The 16128-nt window shown below is 36.5% G+C and overlaps 2 protein-coding genes across 4 annotated transcripts in view; one reads left to right on the forward strand and one right to left on the reverse strand.

Annotated features, from left to right (window-relative positions):
* The window catches only part of LOC131684094 (protein tincar), a 487885-nt gene that overhangs the window by 142396 nt on the left and 329361 nt on the right, over positions 1–16128 (reverse strand). The window lies entirely within an intron of this gene.
* LOC131684097 (uncharacterized) lies at positions 1638–14594 on the forward strand. Of its 2 annotated transcripts, none has more exons than XM_058966657.1 (4): positions 1638–2292; positions 11924–13083; positions 13142–13202; positions 14052–14594. In XM_058966657.1, exons 1-4 carry the CDS (start codon positions 2148–2150, stop codon positions 14348–14350), a joined length of 1665 nt encoding a protein of 554 aa, XP_058822640.1. In that variant the 5' UTR covers positions 1638–2147; the 3' UTR covers positions 14351–14594. The 2 variants fall into 2 exon arrangements, with proteins under 2 accessions (XP_058822640.1, XP_058822641.1); XM_058966658.1 differs by lacking the exon at positions 1638–2292 and adding an exon at positions 7458–7710 and having other exon boundaries at positions 14052–14592.

Here is a 16128-nt window from a genome sequence, read left to right on the forward strand (position 1 = left end):
CACGATCTGACCCAAGTAGACCTGATGAACCGTTGTTTTGGGCAAAAGGGTATTTTCAGAACGTCGCATATGCGTAAAAAATTTTTTAGGGAAAATTTTTCCTTTGTGCCACCTCTCCAAGTCCCGTTGCAGAGAGATAATGAGCACAATCCATGCTTCTATTACTATGTCCCTATATTAGACACATTGCGTTCGATGCTAGAAGACGACACAATTTACAAAACCGTTTTCCGAGATAGAAACACTAGATCTGGTTTTCTGTCTGATTACACTGACGGACTAAAATTCAAAAGTAGCAACTTCTTTAATCACAAAACAATCAACATTTTTCTATATCAAGACGCTGCAGAGGTTGTCGTAAATGCAATCGGAAATGCAACTGGTCGTCATAAACTTATTTGTGTATATATGGTGTTGGGAAATCTTCCGCCCCATCTGCGCTGTTTAACTGATAACGTGCAGCTTGTTCTATTGTGTAAAAACAAAGATTTCTCTCAGTTCGGACAAAACAGAATTTTCAGGAAACTTATAGAAGATATAAAAATACTCGAAGAGGAAGGTATACTGATTAAGGGAAATGCAGAAGAGCGAATTTTTGGATCGATATTCACTACAATGAACGACAACTTGGGCGCTCATCAGATCGCCGGATTGACCGAAAATTTCTCTCGGTGTCCACATTTTTGTCGTTGTTGCTATATCAATCATGACGAGTTTAATAGAGATTACCTTTATACTGCAGAAGTGCGAACCCCAGATTCACACACTCAAGATCTGCATGTCATATCAGAAAACCATCATAAAGTACCTTACCGTGGTGTGAAAACTGATACCGTATTTAACGAACTAAAGTATTTCAATGTGTTTCATTTTGGAGCAGCACCTTGTTTAGCGCATGATTTATTTGAAGGGTGGGCAAACTGCGATCTGTTTTTAATTTTGAAAAAAATGATAAAACAACGCATCCTAAAATCGAGGTTTCTTCAAGCAAGGGCTAACGCTATTTTTAGTACTCTCAACGTGAACACGAAAATAACGTTTGATTTTACCAGAAAATCGAAAACGATAAAGGCAAAAGCATGTGATGTATGGCATTTGATTCAAATTCTTCCATTTATTATGTTGAATCTAAATATTGAATCATCAAACCCGTTATTTGTTATGACTTTATTGATCAAACGAATTACAGATATTATAACGGCACCGGTAATATCCAAAGAACATATTTATTTACTGGCATCACTAATAAGAGAGTATTTAGATATTAGAGTGAACGAATTCAAAACGCCACTCAAACCCAAACACCATTTCATAACTCACTATCCAAAATTGATTTTGTGGCTAGGACCTCTAATGTCATTCTGCACATTGTTTTGCGAACGGAAGCATTGCTTTTTTAAGCGAGCACTACGAAGCACTATCAACTTCAAAAATGTCCTAAAATTCTGTAGTGAGCACCACCAATTTTACCAGGGTATACTTAATATGAATAACAAACGTTTTGAAAACAAATTTGTTGTAATAAAATATCTAGAAGATAGCAGAGAACTTTCTCTGTCACTACAAGAAAAGCTAAACATTTTTGGATTACTTGGACCACAAATGATTTATGTTGAAACTGGGTTCTTTAAAGGGTATAATTATAGCAAGGATAACTTTCTCTTTCTACAACATGACGATTTCGTTGCATCGTTCCACGTATTAAAACTGAAACTCCTTATTCATAACACTAGCTCAGGCTCAGTTTACGTTTATGGTGAAACGTGGGCAGTTATTGATATACATGAACGAGGCATACTGGAGGTTGACGGCAGCGAACAAACACATACACTGATATGTAAAAACATCAATGATTTTATCGATAGAACGCCTATATCATCTTTCAAAGAGAAGCAGCGAGAATATCTGTTTATTAAACATACCATTCCACTACAGTAATAAGCACTACCAATGAAAATGGAAGAATTTGCTATCTTCCGAATTTGTGATTCGCGACGTACAAACAGATGTATAATACCGGCACTACCAAACATACAAAGCCTCTTAGAACAAGGTAAGTAATATTGTTACCACGACATATATGTTAATAATTACCTTTTATATTTGCAGGGTCAATTGCATTGCAGAAAAATGTCGATCAAATCCTTATGGAAAGTGATGGTTGTAAAATAACCACCGATCTCGTGCTTGGGGTTTTTCAAGACCAGCTCATGATGCTACTAAGCCCAGGAGAGTATTGGAAACCGAAACAACAGGCGCACTCCAGTGTCTACTCGAATGAAAATGGCAATGGTATGAGCTTCATTTACTATATTTGCTGGCACATAATAGCCTATTCTTTTCGGGAAAACAAATTGTAATTGTAATTGTAATTGTAATTTATTAACAAATCTCAATTCAGTCTTAACTACGGTCACATGATACATTTTACAAGCGGACAGTGTACGGAACAACCTCACTTCCGCTTCCACTAAACAAAATTCAAAACATCAAATACCTGGGAGGTTTCCAGTAGTATTCAAGCAACACATGAGATATATACCTAACCACCTGGGTTGGTATTCAACTATCTAGTCGATTTTATTTGTAGGAAAAGATTGTTTGCACGGGGATTTTAGAGTTAAACAAACACATAAACTCTCGAAACTCTATCTCTATAAACTCTCGAAACACTATCTCTAATATTAATATTCCAATCACTAAAGAAAAACAAACAAAATCTGCTTCAGTGTGCGTATTTCAAACGTCAGAATAGGTATTAGCTTATCCCAGTCAAACTGGTAAAAAATTTGATTCAGAATCCTAACTGATTTCCACCGGAATTGTGACTCAAATACACCAACTGTCTCCGTGTTATAATCGGTTGTTGAATTTGATCCAGAATTTCGGAAGATACCAGCAAGAATTTCCAATCAAATACCGGAAGATTTGACGTAACGTAACGTAACGAAGGTCGAAAAAAAGTAAGTCGAAGGTTGGAATTCTTATACGAGGGGGTCACAATTGATTTTTATCACAAAAAGGCCAAAACGTTATATAAAGGCAGCTCGAGACTGAAGTCAAATCTATTCTAGCACCTATCGTCTTTTTCTTTTTTATTATGTTCTTTTATTGCAATAACTAATAAACTAAATGAAAGAACATTAGATACTGATTTCTGTACGCTGCACAGAGGAGTAACTAGGGTCGAATCCTGGTCCAAATTATTTATTGCAACTATTGCTGTTATTATGCCTTAATATGAACTACAAATAAACTATAACTAGTTTTTTGGGACAATTCGGCATCTATCCACCTACCAGTGCAGAGGTCAATTTTCTATATCTTTTCGAATGCTAGTATTTTCGAGGTGATCTTTGTGAACATACTTGTTTTCCAGTTGCATAAACACTTGATCAATGAAAAAGGAAGTAGAAGAGGGAAGCCTGTGCACATATTCTTAGAAATACATTTTGCTAAACATAGTATTTGGCCCTGCATCATTAGGGTGTACCTCAATGCCTCAAATTTGTAAAAATTTCAATATTTTCAAACCGCTTGGAATTTGTGAATCGGATAATATCGGAAGAGTGAATATTTTTGGATAGTTGGAATCATGTTACAGTTGATCGATCTTCTGTAACTTTGTCCAGCCTCACTATCTTTCGATCCTGGACCCGAACCATGGAAAACTTTTTGTGTACATTCTATGAACTAATTCAAGAATTCATTGGTTACTTTAATTTATTGTTATTAAAATTAGTGAATACAAAAATACATCATGTATTTATATACATTTTAAATGAACGAAATTTAATTCAGAAATTATATAGTCTAAAACAGCGATTCTCAACCTGGGGTCCGCGGACCGTGATGTCATTCCTGGGGGTCCACGAAGAGGAAAATCTTTTCCGGGCGGATATTGAAACTTCAAGTTTTTTTTACCGTACTAGACTGAAAATAATATGTTGACAGCATATAAATCGATGTTAAGCCGTGGGTATCCGCAACCGCCCAGGGTAGTTTTGAAGGGGTCCGCGACCGCCCAGGATAATTTCGAAGGGGTCCGCGATGACCCAAGGTGAGTTTGAAGGGGTCTGCGGAGCAAACAAGGTTGAGAACCGCTGGTCTAAAAAACTTATAAAGTTCTGTAAACATGAAATAGATCAGCTTCCAAAAAATTATGCAAACTGCGAAAATAAGTATTTTTTCAAGAATTTTAAATCACTGTATGTACACACACAAAAAAATGTTAGTAAATATAAGAATTTTTCCCTCTTAGCAAAAAACAACCAACGCATACTCTTAGTTTGAAAATAAAACTATTATTTTGATTACTATTCTTCATTAGCTTAAAAGGAAAACTTTTATTTTGATTATCATTCTTGATTATTTTAAAAGGTTTACTTTCAACCTAATAGTAGGCGTTGATTGTTTTTTGCTAAGAGCGGAACACTCTTACCTTTACCGATATTGTTTTCTGTGTGTAAATGTATGTAATTACTCGGCAAAAAAGTCTGACATAAAGACACAGAAAGAGTCCATGTTTTTACACGAAGAGGGAGAGAGGGGGATCAAAAAAGACACTAATTTGTCCAGGTGGTATATCAACGGATTCTAATTAAGAACTATAAAAATAGATCTAGAAGCATCTGGTAAAAATATCCCATTTACCTTAGAATAGATAGTATATTTTCATACAACTTTAACGCTCGAGAAAAATGTCCTCTGTGATCTCAACATTTTGTTTACCAGTAACATGTCAGTGTCATTACAATTAATCACGAGATGTTTCAATAACTATTATTCAAAACGAGAAAAATCACTTCGCGCCATACAAAAGAGCTACATGTCGACACTTTATTTAGAGATTCAGCGTTTGATTTTGAAAAAAATTCTCAAATTTTAAAAGTGTAAGCGAATGTACGGAAGGTATTTTATAACCGTTCGATGATATCAGTCAATATACAGTTGTGATTATAGTTGCTATATTCATAGTTAGGCGGAGACACTGAGTTGAACCAATTGAACATGTCAAACACCAGAGCCATTCTCGATTAATCGAGAACTATTCGGACATTCCTAGTTGGACCATTGCCCAACTAAAAACAACTGGATGTCAAAATCTCATGTTATGACTATGACAATCAAAATGACAAGGGTTAAAGTGTAAAGAGATGCCATTACATTACAAACATTGCATTCGACTAGGTTTTGATTACTCTCCATAGTTCCAACCAGCGCATCAAATTCGTTAGTTTAACAGTGATGGTGGTTCAACCAGAGAATCACCACTGTATATCAATAACTTATGTGCTTAATAATGTCACTCGTTGTTCTATGACATGGTTTACACAAAAATATGAAACTAGGACATAAAGCATTGAAATATAATAGCATAGATTTGTGCGCTAAATGAAATTTTGTCCTTAGATATATTTTAGGTGCGAGAAGCAGTTTAGCTATGCATTCTGATTATATTCAATGTATTTTTTTTAATTCGTTTATTTTACACGGCTCAATACGTTAGCTTAAAGGAGCCATGGGTCTTTTATGTATTTACAAGATGTAAAAAATAAAAATTACAATACATTTTATTTTACGCCTGTAAGATCCCGTGCGCGCAACTTGCTATTACAAGCGGAGATCTTTTTTCGCATCGGGAAGATGTTCCTTCTCTCGCCAATTTCGGGGTTATCTATGTCTCTCTCGTTGTCGTTTACGTCCGTATCAGCACCTTTATTACTGCCTTGATACTCGCGATCAGATGTTCTTGCTGGCTTCTTGCCCTTGCGGGTCACGAATGTGAACACTCCATCCTTGGTAGTAGTTTATTCAGTGGTGGTATTAGTTGTTAAGTTTGAAGTACTAGACGCAGCTTTTACAGTTGTCATTATTGCCTGAACAGCAGCCACAAATTTGGCAACCGTTTGCGGTTCAGGTGAAGCTGGAGCTTGGGTGTTGGCATTTCTTTCTGCAGGTGAGCTTTCCTCAGCGGTTTTTGGGAAGGGTTGTCCGTAGTATGCCGTTTGTTCACAGAACTGGCACGTATTCGTTTGTCCTTCATATGTACAAAGAGTTCGCTGTGTAATGGTATCACCACCTTCTGTTTTGTACTGCAGGGTAAGGTAGGAGGGAATGGGTTGGTCTACCCGCATTATCACCACAAAGACACCATTTGAAATACCTGGGAAGTAGTTTCTCCATGTGTCCTCCGTAATAGATTCTACTGCTCCGAAATTCGACATGACTTTTTTAATTGCCACTTTACAAGTAAGTGGAGATAAATCATGTAATTTAACTTCAATATTTTCATTATCCTGTATATAGGGATCTTGATTTCAACATTGTCACAAACAAGCACGTGTTTCAAGTTGTTCTGCGAAATAAATCTTTTCGCCTGGGCGAATTTGTTGAAGGTTATCAGCACCGCATGCCTGACGTGTTCAAGCTGTATGGTGGAGACTTCCGAAAACCGAAGCTGCATTTTCACCTTCAGCAGATGTTCCACATCACGAATACTTGGTCTTATGCGAAATGACCTGAAGTCAATCGCCACTGTGTTAGGCCGAATAATCACGTTTTGCTCATGAGATTCAGTCATCTTGAAAAATCACCCAAGAATACTAGTAACGGTATCCTTTGTTCTTCAAACAATGCACACAAGTAACTGTTTTTTTTCGTTCGCTTTGCACTGGCTCGGACAGAAGCAGGAGCACACTGAGTATCGTGACCGCTGTCTTTGATGGTTGAAAATATACTGACTATATTCAATGTATGTAGTACATTAGGTTCATTCCAGTATCTGCAGAAACTTCTTCTGGTCGTATACAGAAACTTCTTCTGGCACGTATACGTATACAGCAACTTTTTTGGCTCCTGTTTACTCCGGAACAACTGGGAGCAACCCGGTCAAACCATTCGGAATTTGATTCGGAATCCTGAATGGAGTCAGTATGGATTCCAAATCAAATGCAACAACCGATTCTGATTCGGAATCGGTTGTTGCATTTGATTTGGAATCCATAATGACTCCATTCAGAAATCCGAACCGGTTCCGGAATGAGTTTAACTGGGAAGAAGCGTGTACTGGAACAAATCTATTCAAAAATAGAAACACCCCTCGTTGCAGAAGCTATTTCGATGTTATTTTTTCGAGCACCTCGCCGCATGCCGCATTAGGCAATCCATGCAGGGTGGCCAGACCTACCGAATTATCGGTAGTCCTACCGATTTTGTTCTTCCCTACCAATTCACAGACGACCAAGGCAAAACTACCGATATTTTGTTATTCCTACCGAAAACTACCGATTTTTATTGATTTTGGACACATCCTACTAAACATTCATTTTTTGGGTTAGATTTGGTCAGATATCTGTGTTGTCAGTATTTTACAATTCCAGTTCAATACTACGTTTTTGGAACAACAACCCCTCCTACCGATAACTACCGGTAAACTTTTAGTGACCCTACCGATATTAAGGAATTCTATCTGGTCACCCTGAATCCATGAGACATTTTTGATCAGCTGATTATTTCTTCTGACGTAACTCGGGCGGGTGCAAGTTATTTTATTTTCTTATGGTGACATTATAGTTTTTGTTTATACTTAAGCTTAAACCAGTAGTTTGTGTAAAAAGTGCTTTATGGAATATAATGTTTTTTTTTAGTTTCACGGAGCTAAATCTTTGGTATACCTTAAAAACTATAATTTGATCAAGACTGAAAAATGTAGGTTCATGGCTAAATTCTCAATTATCTTGCATTCACTATGTTATGAGTGACGGACGTATTTTGTTCTTATGGTTTATAGAAGTGATACATAAACTCATTCCCACAATTTTTTCATATTGATATAAAATTTCCTAATAGTTCATTATAGATTTGAACATAATAATTGATCAATTTTTGAACATGGGTTTTGAAGAGGTCTAAGGAAATCGGTATAAGCAGGAGCCCTAATTTTAGAAATTGTACTATGTATGTTAAAAAAATATTCTCTCGTGATTTTTGAAAACAACGTTATTGCAAATGAGGGCCACTCTTTGTTTACTTTGTCTTTAGTGACTGTTGATACGTATTGTAAAATTATTGGTAACCTTTGTAGTAACGCCATGGTAATTGAAAGAGTTATGACGTTTACAAAAATCACGCGAGAATTGGATTTTTATCCTACGAGCTGCAAGTAAATTTTTGAAGTGTACAGAACATTTTATGATCCTAATAGTAAACTACTACTAAAGTACGAACAAAATTCAGAATACTTTTTGAATTTAAGCTACCTTATTAAGAGAATTTCTTAGTTTGAAAGATAGTTTTTGAGCTGGGATTTGAGCCTATTTTGTATACTTGCTTTTGTATACATGCTTTATTTGCATAGCTTCATAAAGTCTCATTATATCGCTTTTCAAACTAAATTTTGAGAACATAAGGTGTTCGGTTTGTTTTAGCCATCTCATGTTTCGCTCATGTCAGAGACGAAGGGTAACAATTAGTCAACTTACACTTACAGTTAACTATTGGTACTTTTGTTTTGTGACGGTGTAGTCGGTGCCACACTCATTCAAACTTGGGTGTAATCAGTCAAATTCTATTCTTTACACTTCACCGCTCTAGCAATAGATATAAGTTTATCACGTCGCATAGTGATCCCGAAATTAGAAAAGTCCTTCAAAAGTATTTTCTTGCTTTCAATGGCAGTTTCGCGTTCAGGTGTGCAAAGCAAAGTTTCTTAAAACATGATAATGCATGAAACCGCCGATTTCTCCACCCACGCTTAACTTTTATAAGCCAGATTTAACGTATCGTTAAACCTGGCTCTAATGTTTGGTGTCGGAGAAGATATTCGTCCTGCTTCGGTTAGAAATTAAACTTTTCTTAAGGGAGCATTTTTAGAAATCATTTATAGAAACATTTGAAGGTAGGTTTCAAAACGTTTCATCAACTATTTCTGAAAACACCTTTGCATGGAAACATAATCGAAACCAGTAAACATTTTCCCCATTTTTGCCTTTCTCATATAAAGAAAGGCTATGCAATCACTGTGAAAATCGACTTTTTAACCGAGGCCCGGAGGGCCGAGTGTCATACACCATTCGATTCAGTTCGTCGAGATCGGCAAATGTCTGTGTGTGTGTGTGTATGTATGTGTGTGTGTATGTGTGTGTGTCATTTAAACTCACACAATTTTCTCAGAGATGGCTGAACCGATTTTCGCAAACTTGATTTCATCTGAAAGGTATAACGCTCCCATAAGCTGCTATTGAATTTTTAGTTGATCCGACCTCTGGTTCCGGAGTTACGGGTTGAAGAGTGCGGTCACACAGCAAATTCCCATATAAACTGGTACCACCATGATGCTCAAATGATGTAAAACATATCAAAATTGATGTAACGTTACTCTAGTTTGCGGGTCTGGATCACTAATGATCAATCAAAGCAGCTTTGACCACATTGGCCACCTATGACGGTTCATGACGCCCCCGGGGAACCCGCCAAGTTCCTAAGCTAATATCACACCCATTCCCCAACGAATTCTCTACCGATTTTCACACACTTGGTTTCAAATGAAAGTAATACCATTGACTGCTGCTGAATTTCATTCGGTTCCATCTCTTGCTTCCGGAGTTACAAGGGTGTTAGTAAGGATACACTGGAATTTCCCATATAAATCGGTACAATCGTAATACCTCAGAGGCTAAAAACTATTGAAATGGTCACCAAATTACTTCTAATCGCAGATCTAGATCACTGATTGCCAATCAAACATTCTTTGAATATATTGTCCACTATCGACGATTCCGGAAGTCCGGAATTCCGGGCATATTCCACAATTAAAGTATTGGTTCTTCGGTGATGACTGAACCGATTTTCTCAAACCAAGTCTCAAATGGAAGGCAAAATATGCAGTTGAGTATTGCGTCGCCCTCCCCCCCCCCGCCTTGCCCTTACACCTCCCTCCTTCATCACTACCCTCCCCTTGGACCACCCTCACGCCCGCATTTCCTTCATCCACCCCGTATACCGAAATAAGATGAAGGATTTCTGACGCATCCTCCACTCCCACTCTACTAACCCCCCATTCCCTCCACTTTCAAACCCATTCCACCAACATTTCAAAATATAATCACATGAAGATAACATTGAACTCATGCTGATTAAGCTAATTAAATATTATTCTTTTGCCTTTCTCATATAGAAAGGTTATGCAATTGCTCCAAAAACCGACTTTCTAACCGAGGCCCGGAGGGCCGAGTCCCATATAACATTCGACTCAGTTCGCCGAGATCGCAAAATATCTGTGTGTATATATGTATGTATGTGTGTTTGTATGTGTGTATGTATGTATGTGTGTATGTGCGGATTTGTTAACAAAATGTCCACATCGGTTTCTCGGAGATGGCTGAACCGATTTTTACAAGCTAAGATTCAAATGAAAGGTATAATATTCCCATGGGTTGCAATTGAATTTCATTTTTAACCGACATCTTGTTCCGGATTACGAGTTGAAGAGTATGGTTACAAAACAAAATTTGTTGATTTGTCCACATCGGTTTCTCGGAATTTTCTGAACTGATTTTGACAAACTTGATTTTAAATGAAAGGTCCATCAGCTGCTGTTGAATTTTGTGTGGATCCGAGTTCTGGTTCCTGAATTACAGGGTGATACGTACGATCACGCAGCAAATCCCGATTCTAACGAATTCTGCGATGAATGTAAAAAGGTGATTTTTTTTTCCAAAATGTAAACAAAACCGTTGAATTTGTAGATCTAGGTCACCAACATTCATTCAAAGTCTCTTTGGCCACACTGGTCACCATCGACGGATCCGGAAGCATCCAAATTCAGAATAACGGTTATATTGGTTTCTCGATAATGGCTAGACAGATTTGATCAACTTAGTCTGAAATGAAAGGTGTTGCGTCCCCGGAAACCGATATTAAATTCCATCTCCATCCGACTTCCGGCTCCGGAGTTACGGGTTGTGGAGTGCGATCACATAGAAAACTCCGATTCAAACCGATACCGCGATGAATGCAAAAAGGTGCTCTTATATATACTTACCAAGTGTAATAAGAATGAAAGACATTTCCATAAAGTTATATTGTACGAACCAGGTATTGAATCATAGTTTGGAGAAATGAGAAAGGCACAATTGCACCTCTAGGTGGATTAAAACAGGTTTTTACTATTGGGGCCACTACACATATTGTACTATTGGAACACTAGGCAGAGAAATGTACGCAACGGTTTGGTATACTGCCGTTGTATACATTTGCCCAGGTATAGGGGGCAGACCACCAAAGGTTTTTTTTTGCCAAGCATGAGCAAACTGGATAAACCTAGAAAATTTGTAGTAGCGTAGTACCCATAAAAGGGGTACAAATTACCTACTAATAGGTTCCAATCCATATAATATTTATCTATTTTTAGGTAATATTTGCTTAATTCTGATTAACCATTACCTAATTTTAGGTGGTTTCAAGTTACCTACCTACTGGTGAGTATGTGCAGTTTTGTGGAGTTTAGGTACTATTTATATAGGCATCCAGAAAAGTGCACGAACTTAGAAGTGGGTATATTCACTCTACCTAAATTAGGTGATTACGAATCAATTATTAATGCATTGTACATGAAAAAGAAAACATATTGTAAAAATTCCACCTATTAGTGTGTAAATCATACCTTCTGGTTGGGTACAGCGCTAGTACCAATTCTGTAGGTGCATCCAGTATACTGTGTACTTGCAAATAAGTGTTTGGTATCGTATATAAGAGATGGAGCTAGTATTCTGCCAAAGGGGCGGAACTATATTTTTTGAAGGAATTCCCTCATCGTGTTATGTCTGTTTGTCTGTGGTCTTACAAAACACGACCAAAATAAAAAATGCATATTTTAATAATTGAATTTACTCATCATGTTTCAATATTCATTGCTCAACAGAAGTTCCCGATTGTAACGAAGATGAAGTAGAAGAATCGTTGCCAAATGTAGCTCAGCAAGATGGTTTCAATGAAGAAGTAGAACTACAGGAATCAGCAACTGAAACACTCGAGACACACCAAGTTCAAAATACAGATCAGATGGCTACACAAATGATAATTGATATTCATGACGATAAGCTTTCGCAATGCTTCGATACGGCACTGGATGAAGTGGATTACAACAGCAAATGTGCGGACGATCCGTTGGCAGACTTCGACGAAAATCAATCGCCTAATACAAGCAAAAAACGGTCCCTCAATGCGATTGTAGTCGAGAGAAATAAGAAGAAAGTTTCTGTGGATATGAAATTTGAATCATTCGAAATAAATTGGAGTAAATTGAGCGATAACTTACTTACGGAGCTAAGAAAAAAGCAGGATTTCAAAAATAAAAACCCGAAACTTAAGGTACCCAGAATGATGCGGATCAGTAATGCAGATACAAATACTCTTGTGAACATTATAGTTGATCAATTGCGGGCTATAGACACGAACGTTCGTGCAGATACTATGGAAAGCGTAGCGAAGCAAATATTATCCAGATATCCTTGTCTGGAGTTTGAGGATGACGATGGTTTCGGAGCAGGCGAAGGCTACGTATCATTAAAGTATAAAATGATCAACAGGAATGCCTATCTAAATCGATTTAAGGATCCAAATAAACCATCAACTTCTCGTTCAGAAAAAGTAAAGTTGAGGAATGTCAGAGCTGGAACAATTAAAGAATATTGGACCGAAACATCGCCGGACTGTACGAAGGACATTAAGTCTATGCTTTTGCGCGAAGAGCCACATCTGCTCACAGATGAATTTATGAGCAAATCTCAAGCATATCTAAGATATGTTTTAGATGAAAAACAAGATCTTGAAAGTACGTTGAAACAGTTCCCCATAGTTCGTTGCACAAAGATTTTGAATTTTCATTTTACGAAAGCAACAGGAGTTGACGTTTCAGACCTTCGGAAATATTATTCATCTAAGAAAAGTAAAATCATTAATTACTCTCTGACATGCCGGCGTGGGTATCGTCTGAAAAATAATGCAACAGATCTCGAAGTGTTCAGTTTCCTCGCTTCATTGCTCGGAGAAAATATCGACAACCTCATCATACAAAAAGAGGTGACATGAAATAATTCTTTATGATATTTTATTATATATTATCAACTTTACATTGCAGATTGGCACACATATTGACGATATTTCAATTGATGTAGCAGGACCAGTCCTCGTTTGTGTTGGTGTGTAACTACTGAACTTATATTTAAATTAGAATAATGCAACAGTGGGGAAGCTTATTTCGTTGGTTAGATTTTGTTTATAGTGTTTTACCTATAGCTATTAAAATATTGTGCATTCAAACAGTAATATTAAAAATTTGTTTGAGGTTTATATTTTCAAAGTGCACAGGTAAAGATATTATGTTTAATAGAGGGTGCAGAGCTCTAATTCTGTCATGCATTTAGTTGTCAAATCATGTCCAGCACTTGGTTACCCATTACTTTCACATGATGCACTTAGTGCAATAAATGTCACGCAGGAACCTATCATATCTAAGAGCTAGACAATGTCCAACCAGTGCTAACAATTGTATGCGTCCTCTATTAGCTATAATACATTTCCTTAGAAACTGTCTTTATATTTTTATCGAGATAGATTTCAAAATCGAAACAAAATATGTATTGATGGGATGGGCTTGAGCATGAGTAAACCAAATCAATCTGATAGTTGAATTTTAGACACATTTTGATTATAGTAGAAAATAGCGCAGTGTTATTATTTTTTATCTGTGCAGTAATGTAGGAGATATTTTTGATCTTTAATATATGTTTAGACCTTTGGAGCTTATACATAATTGTAACACAGTTTCATATGTAAAAATTAGATTAACCGCCAACAATTTAGAGAGACACAATCACTTTTATTTGATATACAGGGAATCGCTGGACACATTCACTGCCGCTAGAAGCATTACTGTCCCATGTGCTATGGAAATCCCTATACACATGGGACAATTATGCTTCTAGCGGCAGTTCATAGATCATTAATAATCCAGAAGTATATTATAAAACAAATCGTTTTCATTATAGATCTTGGAGCAGACAGATTCGTATACTACGTGTATGCGGAAAATTTACGTCTAAATGATGGAGCTGATAATATCATTGATGGCCTTGAGAATTTGATGGCAGTATACTACGTACACAATTTTATGTACGTTACCAGCAATGGGAAGTTTCTGGAATTTGTTCAGCAATATTTCCTCAAAATTATTCCACTGCTGGGATCAAAGAGCACTGCAACAAGAGTAGGACGACGTCAGCGCGTCGTGCGGAAGATCATCACAGCTCTTTCGGAACATGAAATTGTCGACCAACAGAACAAATGAAGCAGCAATTTGCGATAGTCGAGCTCAAAAGACAACTTTTACACAAAATTTCTAAGCGCATTATATGCATATATAAATGATCTTTTCTTTTTAAATTCGCATTGGAAAATATTAAATAAACTGAAGTACATAGTTTACGAATTCATCAGTTATCCGAAGCAACCATATTGATTTCTTTGTTCGTTAATTGTCAACAAGCCTATAAGAAATGGTCTATTGTAGATTTCGGTTATGCAATATAATTACATTGAAAATTCAGTGCATGTAAAAATCAATGGTTTCATGTATTTTTACATTCAACATTTTACATTATGGTCTCATGTAATTTTACATTCAACAAGACGCTCCTATTATGTGCAACTTAGATGATGTAATTTCACAAGAAATTTTCTAACTGTGTACCCATTCTTCAAATTCACAAAAAAGCTGTACTGTAAAACGGGGTATCTTTGATTACCGGGGTAACCTTGATCAAATGAGACTTTTTTCAGTAACGTTGGATAAGATGATTCCCTTTAACAAAATCATAAGAACAAAACACAAATCATATTCTAAACATCTTCAGCACCCATCGGCAACGATTATTTCGCCATTTAATGTATCTTTTATGAACACAAATTTTAATTGAAAATGACACAACTTTCCTGCGTCACTTCAAACTGTTCAAACAATCTCATGTACATTAATTAAATAAATCAACTTCAAGTAAATTGAAATCTTTTTTGGAAATCGTAAATATTTTTGTCTAATAATTCATTTTAAAAATCCAAGATTTTAGTTGTTAATTATTTAATTTCGACTATTTTTTTGAAAAAGTTTGGTAAAAGTCGACTGTATCCTTTTATGAAATTTTGTTTTCTTATGAGACAACATAATATCGGGCCAGAAAATTGCCTACGGATATGAAATTTACACAACATTCCGAGCGTTAACTCTTATTTCGATACATATATTTTGCTGATCAAAGTTACCCCGAAAACATAGAATGAAAATTTACAACGAAGTTATTTTATTTTAATACCCAACAATTTGAAAATTTTCAATCTATGGGTATCAATACTAGTTTTAAAAATGTAAACTGTTACGTCCACTTGATTCTAAGAAAGTTATTCGAAAAACTTTTGTAAAAGTGATCAATGTTCCCCCGTTTGACGGTATAATACAATTCGATGGAATAAAAGCAAAATGCGAAAAAGAGGGATTTTGTTTCTCGATTTTATCTTATCAGCAGATACTAAATCAAAAAAAAAAGAAGGTTGCCGTTGCTAGCTCGCTGACCGACCTTTTCTGTGTAACTGATCTACTCACAACTTTTGCTAATATCGAAACATGAAGAAACAAGAGATGCCGATCAACTTTGACGACTAGCGAAAGCGAATTACATGTTATGTGTCAAAACGGCTTGCAATATACTTTTTTCCTGATCAGAAAGCTAAGAAACTTTCAAAAGTACTTCAAAATCCTCTTGGAATGGCTTTGAGAACCCAAAACCCCCGCTCCTCTTACACATGAACCTGTTATGAGAATTACGTTCCGAGTATGGTGGAGTTTGACACTTCCGTAGGCTGAAGCTCCAGTTTCATCAGTGTGAAGTCGATCGCGATTGCATTTACCCAGGGGTTCATGAATTACATAACGCAAATATTGATTCCCTCTCCCCCGGTGTAACAAATTGTCACAAATTTCTCTATCCTCCTCCTCTAATACGTAACAAATTCATTTTTTTTTCTTCAGTAAAAACATGTCATGTATCGTTCTAGCTTTCTCTACCTACCCCA

Source organism: Topomyia yanbarensis, chromosome 2 (genome assembly GCF_030247195.1).
Source record: "Topomyia yanbarensis strain Yona2022 chromosome 2, ASM3024719v1, whole genome shotgun sequence".
Taxonomy (NCBI): Eukaryota; Metazoa; Arthropoda; class Insecta; order Diptera; family Culicidae; genus Topomyia; species Topomyia yanbarensis.

What these genes read in the sequence shown, in the direction of transcription:
- LOC131684097 (XM_058966657.1), top strand. Translation starts at nt 2,148, where the DNA reads ATGGAAAGTGATGGTTGTAAAATAACCACCGATCTCGTGCTTGGGGTT. An exon ending in ACCTCATCATACAAAAAGAG is followed by an intron (nt 13,084 to 13,141) that starts GTGACATGAAAT and finishes TTTACATTGCAG; the next exon opens with ATTGGCACACATATTGACGA. An exon ending in ACCAGTCCTCGTTTGTGTTG is followed by an intron (nt 13,203 to 14,051) that starts GTGTGTAACTAC and finishes TTTTCATTATAG; the next exon opens with ATCTTGGAGCAGACAGATTC.